The 21,540-nt window shown below is 39.8% G+C and overlaps 1 protein-coding gene across 4 annotated transcripts in view; it reads right to left on the bottom strand.

The window, feature by feature from the left end:
• Positions 1–2,858: 2,858 nt before the first annotated feature.
• The window catches only part of Rnf13 (ring finger protein 13), a 79,975-nt gene continuing 61,293 nt past the window's right edge, over positions 2,859–21,540 (bottom strand). For 2 of the 4 annotated variants that reach the window (XM_075950909.1, XM_075950910.1), the window contains 3 exons: positions 14,324–14,417; positions 5,052–5,132; positions 2,859–4,589 (listed from right to left, as the gene is read on the bottom strand). In XM_075950909.1, coding sequence (XP_075807024.1) covers positions 4,228–4,589; positions 5,052–5,132; positions 14,324–14,417 — 537 coding nt within the window. In that variant the 3' untranslated portion in view covers positions 2,859–4,227. The remainder of the gene's footprint in view (positions 4,590–5,051; positions 5,133–14,323; positions 14,418–21,540) is intronic. The other 2 variants (XM_075950911.1, XM_075950912.1) reach the window with 1 other exon arrangement.

The following is a 21,540-nucleotide window of genomic DNA, read 5'->3' as shown; positions in this document are numbered from 1 at the left end:
AGCTAGCTTTCTGTGTTTTTTTAAGGTTGTTTTTTTTTTTTTTTGATAGTTTCATGTATCATCATCATCGTTGTTGTTATTTTGGCTTTTCGAGACAGAGTTTCTCTGTGTAACAGCCCTAGCTGTCCTGGAGCTAGCTCTTGTAGATCAAGCTGGTCTCGAACTCAATTGATCTACCTACCTCTGCCTCCCGAGTGCTGGGATTAAAGGAATGCGCCACCACTGCCTGCCTGACAGTTTCATACATTTATATAATAGAACTTAGTTGTTCTCTCTAACCTTCCCCTCCTTCTCCACTGGAACTCTTCTTAATAAGATCCTTCCTACTTCCATGCCCCTCTCCCTTTTGAGTTTAGTTTACTTCTTGCTCAGGTATAAGTGGGAGTTTACTTACTAGAGCGAGGGCAACTTATTAGTGTCTACACCACTGGAGAAAATTACACCTCCTCCAACACTGTTGGTTGCCAATAGTCCCTCGGGGAGGGATGGGGCTTCAGTGGGTCCCCTCCCCCACCCAGAGGAAAATGTTGTGGGCCTGTCATGTGCAGATAAGCCAGAGCTGCAGTGACTTCATGAGAGTGTCATGTTCAGAAGTCATCTTTTTGATTCGACTCTCGCCATCCTCTGGTTTATAACAGTCTTTCTACCCTCTTCCATGGTGTTCCCTGACCCTTGAAGGAGGTGATGTTGGCTGTTCCATTTAGGACTGAGCACACCACTAGCACTTATCCTCAGCATTGTGGCATTTACGTTAGAGTGTCTACATTAACCTCTGACCTCTGCTCTGAGCACCTCTGAAGGCTGGGAGCAGCACTAAGATAGGTATGAACCTGAGTATTTATAAACCAGTTGGTCAACATAACCATGTAGTTAAACAATAGTAGTAGGATCTCCATAGGGCTCGTGACATCCCCAGCCATGGGCTCTTGGCCAGCTTTACAGAACAATTTCCCTCTTGTACAGCAGCCAGTATGCCCATAGCAGTCATGGCACTAGTTCATAGGTTAGCACATCTTGCCTGGTAGGTCATTATGACAGCTCTCGGGATTCATAGCCAAGTAACACCATTAATGACTTCTTACCCAGCAGCCTGCACAGCACATTCGTGCACTATGAAGGCTACTCAGAAGGGAGGAATCTCCAGCTCAGCTCCAGCCTGGTTCTGTCTGTCTACGACCAGAGTATGCCAGACCAGAGATAGTAAGACTATCTCCAGCAATAGTCTTAATCAGGTTCTGGTGGGCAACCAGAATCAATCTCAGTGACCTTGAAATGTTTAAGCCCCTGGTCCCAATCAACAACTTATATCCCTATCTGGCACTGAGATTTTTATTTAATAACATATTACTTTTGAAGGAACATTAACCATCCATAGAGGATACCTATGACCAAAGTTTCTATTTTTTTAAAGACCTTATAAAGTAGTACCCATATGGGTTTTCTATATATTCTTTGGTTATCCTTCTCTGTACCACCCTCCTCTGCCTGTGCTCCCATCCCCTCCCCCTGTTCAAACCTTCTGTCCCTAGTAACCTGACCACTTAACTTTCATGCCCATTGTGTTAGATCCTTCTTAACTAATAATAACGTAACACACGCACATGCACCTCTTTCTCAACAGAGAAACAGAGTTTACCAAGACTCACCATTAAGCACGCTGTTCTAAAATTTCTAGCTAGTATCATCATATATGGGATAACATGCATTATTCGCCTTTCTGGACCTGGGTTACCTCACTATAATATTTCTCAGATGCATCCATTTTTTCCTGAAAGTTTAATAATTTTATTCTTTCCCATTGAATAAAATTCCATTGTGTATATTACATTTTCATTATCCATTCTTTATCCATTGACGTTTAAGCTGGTTCCATTTTCTCTATATTGTGAGCAGAACAGCAATGAAGGTGGAACTGCGAGTATCTCTGCTGGAGGGTATGTGTCCAGCTGGGCATAGAGCACGATTCTCTCTGAGGTTTTGAGACACTGACACTGATCCTCATCGTGGCTGCACCAGTTTACACTCCCACTGCATCCTTCCCCACAACACTGCCAGCGTTTGACAGCATTTGGCCTTGGTAATAGCGATCTTGCCTTTGAGTAAGATGTTGAACACTTAAAGTACTTACTAACTGTTTGTGTTGGTCGGTAACTCTGTTTAGTTCTCTAGATCACTGTTTTAATCTGGTTGTTTCCATTTTTGATTTTTAGCTTTTTAAGCTCTTTAAATATTCTGTATACAGCAATCCTCTCTCAGATCTCTGGCAAAGTTTCTTCCATCCCTTAGACTGCCTCTTCACTTGACTGATGGTTTTTCTCTCCTGGCCTCATTTTCTGAGACACTGGAGTCTACATGGTCATTACTTACTCCCGTATTTAGTCTACTCCCAGCTTCATCCTCTAGTGGTTCAGAATTGCAGGCCTAACACTCCAGGCTTCACTATATTTAGAACTGATCTCGTGCAGGGTGAGAGATAAGATTCTAGTTCCATTCTTCTGTATGTGGATACCAAGTTCCGTTCTCTCAGCCCATTTGTTGAAGATGCTGTCCTTTCTCTGTGTATTTGTAGCATCCTTTTCAAAATCAGGTGGCTGTAATTTTGTAGTCTTATACCTGGATCCTCTGTTCTACTCTGTTCTTTTATGTATATTTTTGTGTCAGTATCATGTGCTTTTATTATTATAGTAAGTAATTATTTTTTTAAAGGGTGGAGGTGGTAGCATACACCTTTAATCCCAGCACTCTAGAGACAAAGACAGTTTGAGGACAGCCTGGCTCACAGAGTGAATTCCGGGACAGCCAGGGCTCCACAGAGAAAAACCTGTTTCAAAACAAACAAACAAAACAACAACAACAACAAAGGTATAAATTTTTAAAGAGAATTCAAAAATTAAAAGTGTCTTTTCCTAGTGTTACATTTCTCTTAAAATACAGCATTTTTAAACAATAATAAATGGCTCACCTGATATACTTATTCTATAACATAATTTTATTCAGTTTCCCATGTCACTACATACATCTACTGTAAAGCATGTGCCACAATTTACAACAGAGTTCCCTAATTTACACTATTTAGGGGATAATTTTGGCTACAGTGTTAACTTTGGTGGATATGCCTAAAAGCCTGTGAGTAGCTAGTAAGTAACCTTATATAAAATCCTAAGGTGATGTATGATCGCCATCATTTTCCTTTATAGCACCCTGCATATAAGGCTAATGTGGTAAGAGTTCATCAGAACAAATACTTGTGGCTTTTCAAGTGGAAAACATTTATTAACATTGAAGCTCCCATCATACAAGGCCATATAAAAATTCTTAGCATTCTGATTATACTTAAGTATATTTTCTACATAGTTACAGTTATATAATTTAGCTTTCATAATACATTGCCTCAATACATTAGTTCTGTTAAGCAAAAGCACTTATTTTCAAACCCAATACTTGAACGATTTCCTCTGCACATGGTTCAGCAGGGCTAACTAGCATAAGATGTTCTTTATGAAGAGGTATACAATCTCAATATTACAGTTGCTGAAATTTGGTATTTTTATGCAGCATTTTTTATTGCAACACAAAAGGATACTGAAATATGGAAAGTAAGATCCAGAGACGTTCCTGTGGAATCAAACTCATAACACTATAGTGTTTTTAAAAACCTTAACATAAAATATTTGAAGTTTATACTAGACTATTCCTATGAGGGAAAACTACTTGGGAATAGGGAGGAAAATGACATCTTTTAGTTTCTCCGTGGTTCTAAGAAGAAATATCCTAAATTGCCCATTGCCACTCACTAATCATGACGGGAAATATCAGAACAGACACGTGCCAACCCAACAATTGAAGGCAACTTTATGGAAGTGAGAGTGGTTTTAGCTCATGCTAGATGACCATAGCCGACTTCATGTGTAAGACATTTGCATACTGTGATCTAGGTCTTCACTTCAAGCTGTACTGAGGATTTTAAAAGTGTCCTGGCTACATTTCATCATCCCCAGAGAGCTCGTTTGCTGCCTGAGTTACAGCACCAGTCTGTTACTTGTTAGTGAGATGGATGTATACTACTGGAAATAAGTATCATAGATCAAACAGTCTATTTCAGGAACGTGATTACACTAGAAAACTAAAAAATAAGTTATTCCTACAGTAACCTCTAAAGGGAGCAGAAGAATCAACTCATATGTCTAAATAAACATTTGAAAGGGAAATGAACCAGCCACCTGAACGTCACACAGTGTTTGCTATGTTGTAGTCCGGTTCACCATCAGGCTGCAGCTGGACCACAACACTATGTTCAGTGACCTCGTTGTCGGCATCACTGCTGTCGGTCTCGTTGTCATCCTCCTCGTAATCGGAAGACTCGGTCATGTTCTGATGTGAGTGGGATGCTGACAAAGATCCAAATGACGGCGCCCTGACCGACGCCGAAGGCGGAAGTAAAGGGGTGTGCTCTGACACTTCATTTTCCTCCTGACTGCTGTCGGTGTCAGAGTCCGAATCACCTTGGGAAGGAACAACTTTTTGTTTGCAGACTGGACAGGTTTTTTTGGTTTTAGTTAGCCAGGGATCTACACACTTGCAGTGATAAGCTGTTGAAGCAAAATATACATCTTCAGTACAACAGTTCCGTTAAACAAAAGCACTCATTTTCAAATTCAATACTTGATTTAGTTCCACAGAGCCTAAGATATTCTTTATGAAGATATGATCACAGTTAACAGTTGCTGAAATCTGGTATTTTATGCAATATTTTCTTTTTATCACAACACAAAAGGATGATACCGAAATATAGAAATTAAGGTCCATAGACACTGCTTTTGAGCCGATTATGCCTAGCACTGTAGTATTCAGAGACTGTTATATTTAATTTCTTGCTGTGTTCATTTAGTGTAATGATTTGTACAAATTGTGTACACACATAAAAGGTTAGTACATTTTTATAGATCACATCTATCCATTAGTTTTGTATTTCTGTGTCTTCTCCCTTGATACAGACAGAGCTCAAGACCAAATTCTATACAAACTCAAGGCAGCATGTGGTTTACTCATACCATGGGAACAGGGAAGGATTCTTAGCTTATCTCCATCTTCATATTCTTCCAAACAAATGGCACATACATCGTATTCATCTCCTGTAACAGAAAATTGTAAACAGAAAATGTAGACTTGAGCATTACTTAAACATTAGCATGTTCTGAAATATTCTATACTAAAAAATGAAATTTCAAACTTCTCAAATTCTGAGCCATTTTTGTGGCTGATGGTAGGATTAAATTCAGGCACACAAAAAGAACTTTACCACTGACCTACATCCCTACCCCATCCTACCCCCCCTCACAAAACCACATCAAAACATTTAAATACTTTCAATATGTTCATTAAAAACAGATTGGAAGGGAAGATACTTTTAGTTTCAAATAACCCATATGTACCAGTTCGGTGGTGTTAAGGCTAGCAGCCAGGTAAATGGGTATTCACCAAATGGCTACTTGACAGTAATGTTAGTTTGTCTTACTCTTGTTTATGGCCTTATAATATCTAGTTTCCTTAATTCCTAGCTCTTCTGGGATTCAAAGGCTATATTTTGAAAGGAAGCAAAACAGTACTCTTAAATACTGATGCTTTTGAGGGTCTATTTAAAAATACTTTGTTACCACTGACTACTTTAGTTCAGTATTTTCCAATTACTTTAAAAAATAACCTTAGGAAACAAAGAGGGTTTCACTGCCTGAGCTACACGGGTATAATGACTTTGGAAGGTAACAGAAATAAGCTGCTACCTGGGAAGACAGTCTGGGTGAGCACCAGACATCAAAGGGAAAATGACTCTTCAAGCTAGTCATTCAATTCAATATCCTCTGGTCATTTAAACACAGGACGAAGAATCAGAAATAGAAAGCTTTAAGAAAAATTAGTATTTTTGTTTTGCTAGTACCTTGGTTTTATTGTTACCAAATATACTCTAACAAATTCATGTGCATACATGTTAGACTCTCCTGTGGAGTTTAGTCAGATGGATTAGATGGCTCTTAACTAGAAATATTAAAGAGCTCCAACATATTTATGATAACATAATTATACAGATGAATCACTGACATGAATTTTGAAGGTAGAGTTTGAACACATTAAGCAATTAAATCATGACTGATGTTATCATACATGTCAAACAGTCTCATCACCCTGTAATAGGTCTCTTAGAAACAGCTGTAGTTAGCAGGGGTCAAGCTAGGTAGGAAGAATAGCTTGGCATTTTCACAGGAATTCAGTATGGTCACAAGAGTGCTTATACAGAACTACAGGTAATATATTTGTAGTGCTCTAAGATGCTGTGCTTGTCATTTGTAACCCAAGAAACTAAATGTAGTTGTTTTCTGGGTTATCAGTAAATGTATATAGTTGGTATTTTAGAGTCATTGAGTTTTCATGTCCTGTGAACAGTTCTAAGTGATGACTTCATAGTGACCTGTACTTCTTGCTACAATACTTACTTTGCACATAAGATTCAAGGATGTAGTTTGTGGCATGGACCAGAATAGAGCCGAGTGTTCTATACGCTTTGTAGAAAGCCCTTGTGGTCCTGGACTAGTTATGAAGTGACAAAACCACTGCCTCATCCCATCTTCTAAGTTTATTTATTTTTGTGTTACCTTGGAAAATAAAATTTTAAAGCTACAGTAGTTAGGTACCTGGTAACTTAAAATAAGAAGAAATCCCCCCCAAAGTAAGTACTCTTGGTCACATTTACACATTAAATGTATGGTGATGTTAAGGAACTGTACAAGATCACACACATAATATATGGAGAAATCCAGAATTCCAGAATGCTGTATACTTCAGTCTTTGCATTGTCTCAGCCATTATGTTTTATTGTCTCCTAGCATGATGGAGGAAGGTCATTGGCTAATAAAGGAACTGCCTTGGCCCATTTTATTGGTTAGAACATAGGTAGGTGGAGTAAACAGAACAGAACGCTGGGAGGAAGAGGAAGTGAGCTCAGACTCCACAGCTCTCCTCTCCGGAGCAGACGCCTCAGAGAGACGCCATGCCCCAGCTCCGACCCAGGATGGACTTAGGCTAGAATCTTCCCGGTAAGACCGGTGCTCACAGATTATTAGAGATGGGTTGATCGGGATATCAGAATTAGCCAGTAGAGCTAAAGGGCCAAGCAATGATTAAATGAATACAGTTTGTGTGTTGTTATTTCGGGCATAAGCTAGCCAGGCAGCCGGGGTGCTGGGGACGCAGCCCCGCCGCTCATATTACTACACTAGCATATGTATTCCCCTTAGACTCGTAGTACCTGGATTTTTTTGTAGTATATTTTTGTTTGTACATGTGCATGGAGGTCAGAGAACAACCTTGAGTGTTGGTATTTGCTATCCACCTTATTGGAAACAGGATCTCTTGCTGACCTAAGAGCTTCTGAGGATTCTTCACTCTCCACATCCTATCTTGCCAGAGAAGTTCCAGGATTACAAGACTCAATGCTGGCTTGGGGGTGGAGAGGGGCTATGGATTCCAAACACAGCTCTCACACTTGCTTGGCAGGTGCTTTACCCATCGAGTCACCTCCCTAGCTCTGAAGTATTCGTAAGCAGTCATATAGGAAATTAGGGTTAAAATCCCTTCCAGAGCTGACATCAAGACACCTAAATTTATACAAATCCTGGGCTAGATAGATGACCAGGGTTCAAATCCCAGCACCACTTGGTGGCTCATAAGAATATAAAGTTAAAAGCCTGCTCCACTTCAGTACATATGAGGAACTAGGCCTATATTACTCTTGGATAAAGCAATAGTGCTTCTAAATGATTTGTACTTATTGGATAGATTATCTGTGTGTTTAGTTTAATCTCAGGTAAAGTAACTATAAAAAATTCAAACTTAAATTTCCTTCTAGAAAGTGCACTGGTAGAAATTAAGAAGAGAACACTAACACCCGAGTAGAAACATCCTAGCAAAGGGCATGCTATCATCTGAATAGTGAGTGCCCCTAAAGGCCTATGTTTTAAAGATTTGTTCCCCAACATGGCACTGTTGGGAGGTGGTAGACACTTTAAGAGGTGGATGGGGCCTGACCGAGTGATACTGGAATCGTCTTGAAAAAAATAAGATAATACAGTCATATCATTTTATATACTATATATACTATATATCAAGAGTTTTAAATGCATAATCACACTATTATCATGCCTAATAAGAATGAATGACAGTTTCTTAATATCTGAATTAATATCATTCAAAGTAAATTCAAATTTCATCAACTGTCCTGAAAATCATTTTTCTTAGATGGTTTGTCCAAAGCAGGGCTTTGTCCTGTTGCTGCCACTAGGCCAGCTGCCGGCTGTCACGTTCCCTGCCATCACAGACTCTTCCCTCTAGAACCACAAGCCACAATAGACTCTTCTTTGAGCTGCTTTGGTCGTGGTATTCTATCAAAGAAACAGCAAATAACTAAGATACTTATAGATCCATGTCAGTTTATTTCTTTATTTGTGTGGGGTTTTGAAAACATGGTGCCCTGTAGCTATTTCCTCTGAACTGGAACATCCCTGCATGAAGACTGAGACTCATACTATTCCAGAAGCTCTTAAGACTTAAAAGACTCCTATGACTCTTCTCAAAGATTCTATATACTCCGCAGACTACTGTGGGAGAGATGAGACCTTGGTGGAGCTCTGCTGGTTGTGTGTGACACGTCAGGGATGCAGCTCCTCTGAGTCATCACCCATGCTGGGGTGCACTCGGGGAGTGACTCCCTAGAGTTGCCCGTACCTCAATAACTCCATTCGTTCACTAAGCCAGACTAAGGTGGAGTTATTTGTTGGGTCTGTCATCAGTGCCCTATCTAGGGTAAATAAACATTTATTCACGACCTCCCAAGAAAAGCACAACACAATTGGCACCTGAGTAGGGACTGATATGACCAACGATGACTTGGGGAGGAGTTGTGTGGCCCATGGTATGACGATAAAATCTAACTGAGGTAGATCTGTCTGAGGGTGTAGCATATGCGGGGTAATCCCGATAGAGCCATTTTCCTTGTGTGATATGGATGGAGAGTGTCCTTGCTGTGCTGAACTGGCAATTCTAAACAATGAGAGACAAGATATAAAACCAACCAACGCCAAGCCACCTGAAAGTGGGCCACTTAGACTGACGGTCTTCTGTGTGGAATGAAGTGTCAGGCCTCCTTGATGAATATGGGCCCACCTCTCTCCCCAAAGAGCTGACAGGCTAAAGAATGTGTTGCAATCCCTAAAAGCACAGGTGAGATGAACTCAAAAGCAGTTTGTGACAGAAGTTGCATGGTTTTTCCATGGGCAATAAGACATGCAACTAAGGCTCAGCTGTCTTCCAGAAGGCCATTGTGAGATTACAAGTGGAATACAGTGGGAAAAAGTCATGTATTTTCCTTGTATTAACCGCTGCTTTGGCAAGAAAGGTAGAAAAAGGAGAAAACAAGATGGAGGTGTTGGCCTTTTATCTCCTAGAGTTGGCAGGATACAAGAAAAAGAGTAAAAATTAGTTCTCTGCTGAAGAGCTATTGTTGGGTGTCCAAAAACTGAATAGAGTATAGTAAAAGTGATGGAAGACACCAGTCAGGTTTGACATAAAGGCAGCTAAAGGCATTTGCCACCAAAGACTTGACCTGAGTTTGATACTCAAGCTCACATGGTGGAAGGAGAGAATCAACTTAGATGTTCACATATGTGCCCTGTGACACCTGCACTCCCTCTACAAATAAATACAAATAAATGTAAAAAGAAAAAAATAAGTTTTTCCTTTTTTCAGTAAAGACCTTGGGAGTAGATAGGGCTTTGGTGGACTTGCCAAGCTCCATGGCAGATGTAATCTTTGTAAGGTAGAAGGAGCTCTGGTAGATCTTAAATGCAGTCTAGCATGTAAATTGAATTTAAATTCCTGAAGCAATCCAAAGGAGCTGAGAAGGGCAAAACAATCAGAAGGGTCTATCAGGGCCATTCAGAAGATCAGTGTGGTCAGACCTGTCCTGGAATTCCTGAACAAAACATTAACAGAAAGACAGCTGTGTTAGTTTCTGGAAGGCAGGAAACTGTTGCCTGAGCAATGGTTCAGAGAAAATATAAATGATAAAAATAGTGCAAATGAAAAGGGTGTACAGTATTTACCCACATAAACCTGTGTGTATGCTCTCGCGTGCGCGCGCGCGCACACACACACACACACCATAGTGCTCTGTATACATTTCTTCCCCTAGTTAAAAAAAAAAAAGTACACTGGAGTTGGAGATTTATCGCCCAGCCTGGGGCTTTCGGCAGCCAGCTGTGCCAATGAAAATGAGAGGGACACAGTGCGAGCCTGAGCTTATCAGACCTGGGGAGCCGACTCCTGTGGCAGGCACAGGAGACTGTTGTTCTCGCTTCCCCTTGGGCCTGATCCAGACTAGGCAGCACAAACCGGCCTCACTGAGACTGCTGGGTATTTAGAAGGATGCACAGAGACTCCATGGCAGATGCAGCAGCACTTTAAGATGAGATCAAGTGACTCATGGAAAATGACTGTGGGTTATCGAGTTAGATGGATTAGTGTTCTCATCCATGCTGCTGCACAGAACACTGCTCTTTGACAACACCGTTGATACAAGTGACAGGATCTTTCCATGCAGTACTGGATCTTGGGAATGCTTTTTTAATAGCAGCCCAGGACAGCAGCAGGCCTTCAAAGACTGCCTACCTCTGTAAATGCTAACCCTTGTGTGTCTTACAGATTTGGAAAGGTACCTGGAAGGATGGTAAAACTGTCCCTATTCAAGTGTTTGAATGAAGTGCATAGGTAGGAAGAAATATTCCCAGGAGCCATAAGGTTGCTAGGTAAAAACCCTACTCCCAGGAGTAGGTTGTCTTCCTATGGCTTACTGGCAGAGGAATCCCCTGATACTCCACAAACCATAAAGTTATTCTCACTGCCGTTGGCTGCACACCAGTGCTACATGGTAAGATCCTATTTCTAAAGATGGCACACACTTTGGCTGTAGGACATAGAGAAATGAGGCAGAGATGAAGCTGAAAGTCCCCTCCGTTTTCGCTACAGTAGCAGACTATGCACATTCCTAGGGAAGAATTGTTGCTGATAGTTCTGCTCAGATATGGATGCTGTGCACTGCACTAACAGCAGAGCAAGCACGCTGAGCATACAGGTGCAACAGCAGCCTGACTGTTACGGGTACAACCGACTACTTTTTAAAATTAGATTTAAAAACTACTCCCCAGTTCAGAATCCATGATTGGTTTTATAAACAAACAACAACAACAAAACGTGGCTGAAGAAATAATCATTGATGGGGAGAGGGGAGGGTGGGGTGAGCCAATCAAGCTAAGATGTATGAGAAACTCTTATAGAAGCCTAGTGCTTTTAAACTAAATTTAGAAAATAATAAAAGGAAGGAAGGGAGGGAAGAAGAGGAAGAGTTAAAATACAGATACCCTGCATGGGTGGACAATGCTTCCCTGAGAAGACATCAATTGTTAAACGAAAATTCCTTACCAGAAGTGGGATACCTTTCTCTGAGCTACTGGCCAGGGAGGCCCAGAGGCCCCTACACAGCATGGGCTTTAAAAGAGGAGAGGGGAGCATGAGGGACAGATGCACATGTTGGGGTGCCTAGGAGATGTGAGAGGGAGTAGTGGGGTGCATACAGTCAAGATAATTGTTTATCTATATAAAATTCTCAAAGAAACAAAATATTCCTCTCTTTAAAAGACTATTCATTCAGTAAGACTATTCTTTTCAATAAATGATACTGAACAATTGGATTTCCATATTCCAAAAATGAAATTGGAGCCCACTTCAGACCAAATACAAAAAGTAAATGAATTTATATGAAATATCAAGATGGGGGAGTTTTAAATTGGCTTTGGTTTTTAAACAAGAAATTCAGGATTATACAATAAAATCAAGAATACAGTCTTATGAAAATAGAAGTTACAAGCTCACAAATGACAGATAAAGCATATAAAACCAGTGTAGGGCTGAACTGTCAAACAAATCCAGAAGGGGCTCTTGAGAGTATATAAAAATTCTCTTTTTTTCCCTCTCATTTGCAAACTAAATTTTATTTCTCATTACTTACTAAAGCAAACAAACAACAACAACAAACTGGAGATTAGAGAATATATAAAAGCGGTGGGATATTCTCCCACACCCAGCCTGCCATAGATTAGCAAGCCTATGTCCAATAAGGATCTTTCTCAAATAAAGGTCTGTTTGTCCTTTTTCTGAAACAACAACAAAAAAGCAGCCTCTGTCCTTTCCCTACTTCTAGTCCATCAATAAACCGACTGCATTCCATCTTCCAGATGTATCCAAAATTAGAAGACTTTACCTCCCTAATGGTGACCCAAGCACATTTATAATTAATGCAGTAACTTACTATCTGCTAGTTGTTTATATCCTTGACCCTGTACCACTATTCTTAATACAGCCGGGGGGCGGGGGGAGAACTTTTTTGTTTTGTGTTTTTTGAGACAGGGTCTTGCTATGTACTCTGGACCTAGAACTCACTGTAGAGACCAGACTGGCCTTGAACTCATCTAGATCCACCTGCCTCTCTCTGCTTCCCAAGTGCTAAGGTTATAGGAATGCTAAAAGAAAAGAGAAAAGGGAAAAAAGGTACTACTTCTGCTCAAAATGCCACATGGCTGCTCATCTGAGAGGAAAAGCCAACTTTGCAAATCTCTTCTAAACATTTTAACCCGAAGTAGTCTCAATATCCTTGTCTTTATTTCCCTCTTCTTCCTTCTTCGTTATTGCATGCATGTAAAACATGCATGTTTTTAGTTAACGCTCCCTGTCCACCACATAGGTACTTAGGATCAAATTCAGGTCAGTAGACTTGACAGCAAGCACCTTTACCAGCTAAACTATCTTGCCAGCCCTCAATGTCATGTTCTAAAACTATTTTGTTTTAGGGGAAAAAAATTTAAAGTAGGTCCGAACACTGAAAGGGGAAAGTCTTCTCCAATGGAATCTCAATGGATATAACCATACTTAAGGGCAGGCCTCATGCCCAGGAGTAGTTCGTAACACAAAGCAAACTCAATGGTATTTTCGTAGACTTTTTGACTCACATTGCTTTCTTTGGATATTTTTTTGTCTCATTGGCTTTTTGCTTGTATATTTTGGTTTCCTTTTTCATGTGTGTTTTTGTAAGGGTTTTCAGTGTATGTGTTTCTTGGGGTTTTTTTTGGTTTGGGTTTTGTTTGAAGAAAGAAAGGGCATGGAGCTGGGTCAGTGGGGAGGTGAGGAGGCTCTGGGAGGACCTGGATTATCTCACGTTATTCAAGAAAAAAAATATCTTTAAACTAGGGATTAAGAAATACAAAACTAAGCATATAAAATAGAGCTTTAAAAGGAGATTCCTAAAGCTAGTCTTTAATGCTGGGTCTGATCTGTAAAGAACTTTTAGATAACTCACCTTATATGTTAGCAGTTTACAGCTTCTCTGTCCCTTTTAAAATTGAAATGCAATATCTTATATCTTTCTTATTGTTATATTTTTAGCAAGATAAAATTGTAAATGACAATAAAACATTTAGTTATGTGGAAAATGAAACTTTGCTTTTTATTTATTAATCATTCAATTGTTTATTTTATGTATATGGGCAAATTTTGTCTGTGCATATGTCTAATGTTTGGATGCCTTTTCTATTTTCACCTTATATTCCTTACCCTCGTTAAATAGAACATTATATTGGTATAAAAAATGAAGTCTGGGAAGTACTAGTCAAAAGGATTAACAGGTATATACATATATTAGGAGCTCTCTAAACACAGAGAAGGAAACTATGCTGGCTGTAACACAAAACCTGGACTCCTCTCCAGCTCTGCCAATACAGTTCAAGCCTCAGTGAAGCCCCATTTCCTTGTGTATTATGGAAGGATAATGATAGCACCCATTTCATATTAGCATAACAATTAAGTGGCATGCAAAGTGGCAGCTACCTATGCTTTTACCAGCACAATGCAGTATATAACACAGCAAATGAGAATGTAGGAGGGTAGACTACCTTTTTCTTTGACATTGTCTACTACTGCACATGGCAGTGACAATATATTTTTTTCCATTTTTACTATTACTTTTACGTTTTCTGTCAACTCCATACCTTGTTCCTGCCTTTACCAGGCTACCAGAGGATAAAAATATCTCTCATAAACATTCATTATTAATGTTAGTGTTGGGCATGGTATATAGTCGAGACTCAGAATGTAGTGTAAGTATGGCCCTCATGTATTCTGACACATACTAAATGTTATTATTTAGAAAATAACAATATTCACTTACCCTTCTTGAACTTATGTACAGGGAGTTTTTTAAGTTGATCTTTACGAAGTCTGTTTCTTCTGTTTCTATGTCTGTCCTGGACAAATTTTGTGATCTAAAGATAGGGGAAAAAAAGACAGGTCATATACAAATAGGCACTGAAATAAAAAAAAAAAGGTTTACTTATATGAGTGCTCTATCTGCAGGTACACCTTTGTGACAGAAGAGGGCATCAGATTCTACCACAGACAGTTGTGAGCCACCATGGGGTTGCTGGGAATTGAACTCAGGACCTCCAGAAGAGCTGTCAGTGCTCTTAACCTCTGGGCAATCTCTCCACCGCAGCTTCCATGATGAGGTTTTCCCTTTCTCCCCCACCCCTTTTCTCTTAAATTTTATTTTGTTTTGTTTATTTTTCTGGGAGGCATGATGTAAAAGACACAAAGAATAAAAATAGATAGATTAGATAGATAGATAGATAGATAGATAGATAGATAGATAGATAGATAGATAGATGTTAGATAGATCGATCGATCCTAACAGAAAAGCCCAAAAGTGACAGTTTTGGAGAAAAAAAAAACTTACATTTCTGGGTAGCTGCTGTAAAAACAATTCATTTATTCAATTCTAATGACAATATTATTAATTAAAAATTAAGTTAAAAGTGACTAGTTAACTTACATATTATTCTTTGAATTTCTTATTAATGAAGTTTATCTTCTTAGTATCTGTTCTGTATGGTGTGGCATACACAGGAGCATGTGGATGTCAGAGGACACCCTGCAAGAATGGGTTCTCTCCGTCTACCATGGGGTTCCAGGAATCCAACTCAGGTCATTAGGCTCCGCAGCAAGCCTTACTCTACTCTCTGGGCCATTTTGCCATCCCAAACTTACAGGTAGTGACATTATAAATAGTCTATAACTAGTGTTTGCAAAAGTACAAATAGTAGGCTACAGATTATGAATACTTTAACTGGTCAAAAACAATGGGAATTGAGGCTACAGAGATAGGTCGGCGGGTAAGAACACATGCAGCTCTTGCAGAGGGCCCAGTTTCAGTTCCCAGCACCCACGTGGTTTACAACCACCAGTAACTCCAGTTGCAGAGGAATCAACACCCTCTTCTGGTCTCCATGAGCACCAAGTAAATTGGTATGGAATATAACTCAGAATGAAAGAATGAATAACCAACATATTCAATAATTTACATGAATCTCAAAAATGATGCCAAAAATGACACAAAAGACAACCTAGTTCATAATTCCATTTAAAGCTACTGAAAACAAACTGCAGTGACTAAAATCAGGTTTGTAGATATCTAGGCCTCAGAGACAAGAGACATCAAGATTACCAAGGAACATAGGGACATTTTTTTTTTTGAGAGTTATATCTGGGAGATTTTTATTTGGTGTTTTTACTGCTAACAATCTACAGAAGTTTCAGTGCATCATGCCAGGCAAGCTTAAGGGGTGGCGGTTTTTAATTTTTGTATGACTTTGAAAGATTTAAAGAATCAGCAGATGATTATGTAACATGGGTTGGGGAATGACAACTCTGGCTTCTATAGAACCTCTCCAGGCTCTGCTTTGAGCTGCCATAGGGACATTTTTTAAGGTGATAGACATCTCATTATCTTGACTATAATGGTGGTATTTTTATGCCTGTGTGTTTGAATACAAACACACACACACATATATATATAAGTGCTAAAATTTACTAGTATGTACAACTTAAATATGTGTGGCTTATTTTATGTAAACCATACCTTAATAAATATTTTAAATGTTTTAAATAATAAATGTTTTAAAATATTAAAAATAACAGTATGAGGCTAGGAATATAACTCAGTAGTAGAATGGTTGACTAGTATATACAGGCTCTTTTTCTAAGAAGAAAAAACTCCAACAATATGGTATAAGCTTTAAACAAGTAGTAAAAAGATAAAGAAAACATTATATAATCCAAATTTACATTAAAAAGCTGAATAATATGCAGACATTGATCCAACTATGTATAAATACAATAGATGTAAACGAAAAAGTTCGTCAATCTTAAGAGAGTATATAATAAGAAAAATATCCAATTTTATACTATTTACAAGATACTATTAAAACTGAATGATGCCTTAATGTTTAAAGGGGTGGATGAATACACCTATGCAGTAAGCACATTAGATTAAAAAGCCGAATAGTAAAAAGAATATTTCATCAAGAATATGCTGAAAACTGTGGGAGCCATATGAAAATTCAAAACCTCAGGGATCTGTATCTAAATCAAACACATTTAAATAGCAGACCTGCACTAGCTCTCACTGCATGTCACATCCCAATAGAGTCCTGCACTAGCTCTCACTGCATGTCACATCCCAATAGAGTCCTGCACTAGCTCTCACTGCATGTCACATCCCAATAGAGACCTGCACTAGCTCTCACTGCATGTCACATCCCAATAGAGACCTGCACTAGCTCTCACTGCATGTCACATCCCAATAGAGACCTGCACTAGCTCTCACTGCATGTCACATCCCAATAGAGACCTGCACTAGCTCTCACTGCATGTCACATCCCAATAGAGACCTGCACTAGCTCTCACTGCATGTCACATCCCAATAGAGACCTGCACTAGCTCTCACTGCATGTCACATCCCAATAGAGACCTGCACTAGTCACCGCATGTCACAAAAAGCCCGTAAAGCGCCACCCTTCCAAGTGAGGGTGTGCTCTGAGAATAGACACACAGCAGCCCACAAGATGCAGCACTGAGATGGAAACCACATTTGTGTATGTGGACTGAGGGCTCAAAACATTTTAAGCTTAAAGTATTCAAATTAATCTCACCTGTTTCTTCTTACTTTGTTGAATCTGGCTACCAGAAGATTAAAAATAATAGTGTTCTATTGCTTAGCATTGCGTTAGAAAACCTAATGTAAAACTGCAGATAACTATAGTCAAAGTTGCACAATTTGTGAATATACTGAAATCATTAAATTGTGCATTTTAAATATGTCAATTTTATATTACAGAGATTTGTTTTTAAGTTAGACAAACCCACAGACTTAAATGAAAGGACATGTTACCTGGCATTCTCCACATCTGTGAATAACATTTATAAAATTTGACTACAAAAGGATGCCACAGGGCGGGGTTTGAAAATTACATAAGAGCTCATAACATGTTTTCTGACCTTATTACAACTAAATTAGAAATGTATAGGAAAAGACACTGGGGAAAAAAACATGTCTGAAGCTTAAAACTTAAGTAAAGTAATCCGTGAATCACAAAGCAACTCACAATGGGTAACAGGTTTCTGGTGAAGCCTCTTTACCACCTAGAATCTCAGCAGCCCAGAAAAGACCATGAATTATGGAGGAAGGTGAAACACTAACTCACTGGAGGAAGAGAGCTGTTCACTGAGCCATACAATTAGACAGCCTTAACCACTCAAATATCTGACGGTAGCTTTGAGATGGTGTGGGCTACTGTGGAGCCAACCCTGAGGAGCTGAACAACAGCCACAGGTGATAGTAGGTTGGAGTACAGCCAAGTACGCCTACTTAATCCTCCAAATGAACCACAGGGATAATTTTCTTCTCTCCTAAGACAGAAGGGGCAAAAGAACAGAGAAAAGGCTGGAATTGAGTTCCCTTCACATAGAAAGAAAAACTAACACAATCAGAAATGTCTTCCACGGGGATGAAGCCTTAAATAAGTTGTGCAGCCCAGTCCCAGGGGATCTATCTACAAACCCTCCCTTAAGTCTCAGGGAACATTGCAGAAAAGGGAGCAGAAAGATTTTAAGAGCCCAAGGATTAGGGAGTTTGCTCCCTAGTAACACCAGAAGATACACCCATGAAGTCTCACCAAGACAACTGCCCAAACGTGAACTGAACAAAGATGACAACAATGAACATACCAAACTGGATGGAGAAAAGCCCATGAGGCTAACAGAGAACTACAGGCAACCGAGGAAAGCTGGGAATAGGAGAAGTGGTCCTCCCTAAGGAAGAGCACGCTGATTGGTTGTCCAATACCAAACAGACAGCCCCCAAAGCATCGTATTAGGTAGCATTATATGAACTTAACAGGTTATATTTAGGAGTGTGTATATATATATATAATCTTACTTATATCCATACTTTTATGCATGCAATAACAATTAGCTTTAAGAAAATAGGTCATGAATTTGAAGGAAAGCAGGGAGGAGTATATGGGAGGGTTTGAGGGGGGAAAGGAAAGGGAGAAATGTAACCAAATTATAATCTCAAAAATAAAATACAAATCTTTTTTTAAAAAAAAAGACTTTATTTCATCTAAATCCCCTAAGGGATAACAGTGTAAATAAGGGCAGTGAAAAAAAATTACTTTAGGAACAAAAGAAAAAAAGGAGAGAGAAAGAGAGAGAGGGGAAGAGGGAGGAAGGGAGGGAGGGAGGGAGGGAGGGAGGGAGGGAGGGAGGGAGGGAGGGAATGAGGAAGCAAGGAAGGAAGGAAATTTTAGCCAGGTATGGTAGTACACACATCTTTAATCCCAGTACTTGGGGAGGCAGAAGCAGGTAAATCTCTGTAAGTTCAAGACTAGCCTGGTTTACATAGAGAGTTCCAGAATAGTTAGGGCTACACAGAGAAACCCTATCTCAAAAAAAATGAATGAATGAAAGAATAAGAAAAAATATTTTTATATATTTTGTTCACTGATAAATATATAAATCCCAAAGCAGTGTGGACCTGGTTTATCATAAATGTGGAATGATGAAACTCTACTTCTCTGAAAGACACTTAAATCACATAAACATCTAACAACAACAGATGGTTAAGAATACACAAAACTCATTCCACATGTGACCAAATTGTCTTAAAGCTGTTAGTGAAGTATATGAAGAACTGAAATCACTTTGTCTCACTACACTGAATAGCTTCCTAAAAATATAATGTAGTAAGAAGCCTAGGCCCTCCAGGAGAAATGGAGGCCTTTACGCTGCCTCCCTGTGACTGTTAAAGAGAGTCATCGGGATGAAAAAGAGTAGAGCTGCTTCCAAGAAAGCAGGTAGAGAGGAAGAAAGTGGAAGTCAGCTTCAGAAACTCAGAATGGCAGCAACTGAACCCGGGACAATGTAGAGAAGCAGATGGGGACACACAGATACACAGTTCCGCCAACCACAATCCCAATCATGGCTTACTGGTGAGGAGAGAAGACACGACCACCTCATCTCTTAAAAATAAGCTGGGTGACCTTGGTGAAAAGAGACTTGTCCTAGGGGACAAACTTAGAGCCCTCACCAGCCTGCAGTGCAATTTCTGGTTTAGGTAAGAATGATCCCTCTGGCAGCCAGTGTAGTAGAGAGGAATCCCATTTTACCACTACGACTAGAGGGTGAGCTTTTGACAGGGAACCTGTTTAAAACTGAGCAAGATTAGAGGCTTAGGAATAGACAGCAACCACAAGCCAGGGAGTTATAATTTAACATGGCACAGCCCTTGGGCAAGAGAGTTATAAAAAGCAGGAGGGCCAGATGCTGACGAGCTGAAATTGTAACCTACAGGAGGGTTGGCTCAGAGCTCTGAATGAATAAGCCCACTTCTGCTGGCCCAAACAGGCGCACTGATGGAAATAACCATACTGTCTGATAGCTCTGGGCATGGGATCTGACTCTTTAGTTGCCTGTCTGCTGTCCATAACTGCAGAACCCAAGGACTCTGAAGTCCAGCAGCATGGGGACTAAGACTTGGATCATGAACATAAGCACACAGGTCCTTCGTCTGTACACATCTCAAAGCTGTGCCTGATTCTTATGCATTTAGCATATTTGAGAGATGGCCCCTGCTAGAACATTAGCTACTCCCTTGGATATAATCTAGGGAAACTCAAGAGAGTGAGAAGACTTGGCTAGCCCACAGACTGCTAAGCTAACTGTGACCGGCAGAGGCCCCTGGTACATAAAGAAAGCTCTATTGGTGGAGACACTTTTGGTGGATAATGGACACTTGAACAACAGACTAACACCAGCAGAAATCACATGACTGACAAGAGGCAAGTTCACCTGGCCCTCTGTGCATGCCTCCCCACCCACCTGCACATCTCATGCACTTAACTGGTAGTCTGCAAGTTTTACAACTCCAGCACTTCATTCCTCCCCCCACCATGCTTCTGAGTTTTCTTTGCTTTTTGTCTGTATGTACATGTTCATATGTATGCGTATGTGTGTCCTGGTGCACATGTATGAATGTGTGTAGGTCAGAGGTAGAAAGGTGTCTTCCTCAATATCTACCTTACTTTTCTAAGTCAGGGTCTCACACTAAAACTAGAGCTCACACATGAGGTGAAGATGGATGGACCTCAGGGATTGTCTCATCTTCACCCCCAGCACCGGGACTACAGGCAAGAGCTTCTGGATGCTGGAGATGACACTGGTCCTTATGCTTGGACCTTGGGCACTCTGCTAACCAAGCCATCTCCCCAGCCCATTTTTATTTTTAGTTCCTTCCTTTTCACATCAGTTTTAGCAGTAAAAGTTGACGTTTTTTAAATTACCCATTGTACATTCTTTAAGTTTTGTTTGTGCTTTTTCCATTGTTGAATAATCTTTTCCTTTCCCTATTTTGTCCCCTCCTACCATGTTCCCACCTTTCCCCCTCTCTACTGTACTTTTAATACCATTTTATCTTGTTGTAAAAACTCACATGTATCTGTCATTTAAGTGGTGTGTGTGTGTGTGTGTGTACACACAACATTGGTTCTCTCCTTCCAGCATATGGGTCGCAGGGATCAAACTCAGATTGTCAGGTATTACAACATGCACCCTTACTCTATAAGTCATCTTGCCCACCCAAGCTTTTACATTTTATTTCTTTTATCTAATTTTGCCATTATTGTAAAATCTTGATGCTCTTGGGTTGTTTGTAATCTCATGCTCTTTCCTCTTCCCTTCAAAACCATTATTTTCTGTCTTTTTTCCCTTTTAATTAATCTTGCTTCTCCTCCATTTTCCCCCTTTTCCTTTCTTCTTCATTTCATTCATCTATAATTTTTTATAATTACCTAAAACAATTTTTCATGGTACATTCAGAACTAGTTTTCCCATTCACTGTTTCACGATCATTGGTGATCAACTGGGCAGGGTTTAACCTATTTTAATGTATGTCTACATCTTACATGGTTTGATGCTGCTTGTTTTCTCCTCTGAGTGGTACTGAGGTTTGAGCCTTCAAGAAAAAAAATCCCCAAATAAAACTATAAATCT

Source organism: Microtus pennsylvanicus, chromosome 16 (assembly GCF_037038515.1).
Source record: "Microtus pennsylvanicus isolate mMicPen1 chromosome 16, mMicPen1.hap1, whole genome shotgun sequence".
Lineage (NCBI taxonomy): Eukaryota > Metazoa > Chordata > Mammalia > Rodentia > Cricetidae > Microtus > Microtus pennsylvanicus.
Note: the sequence above shows the minus strand (reverse complement) of the source record. Positions and strands in the feature narration are given on the sequence as shown.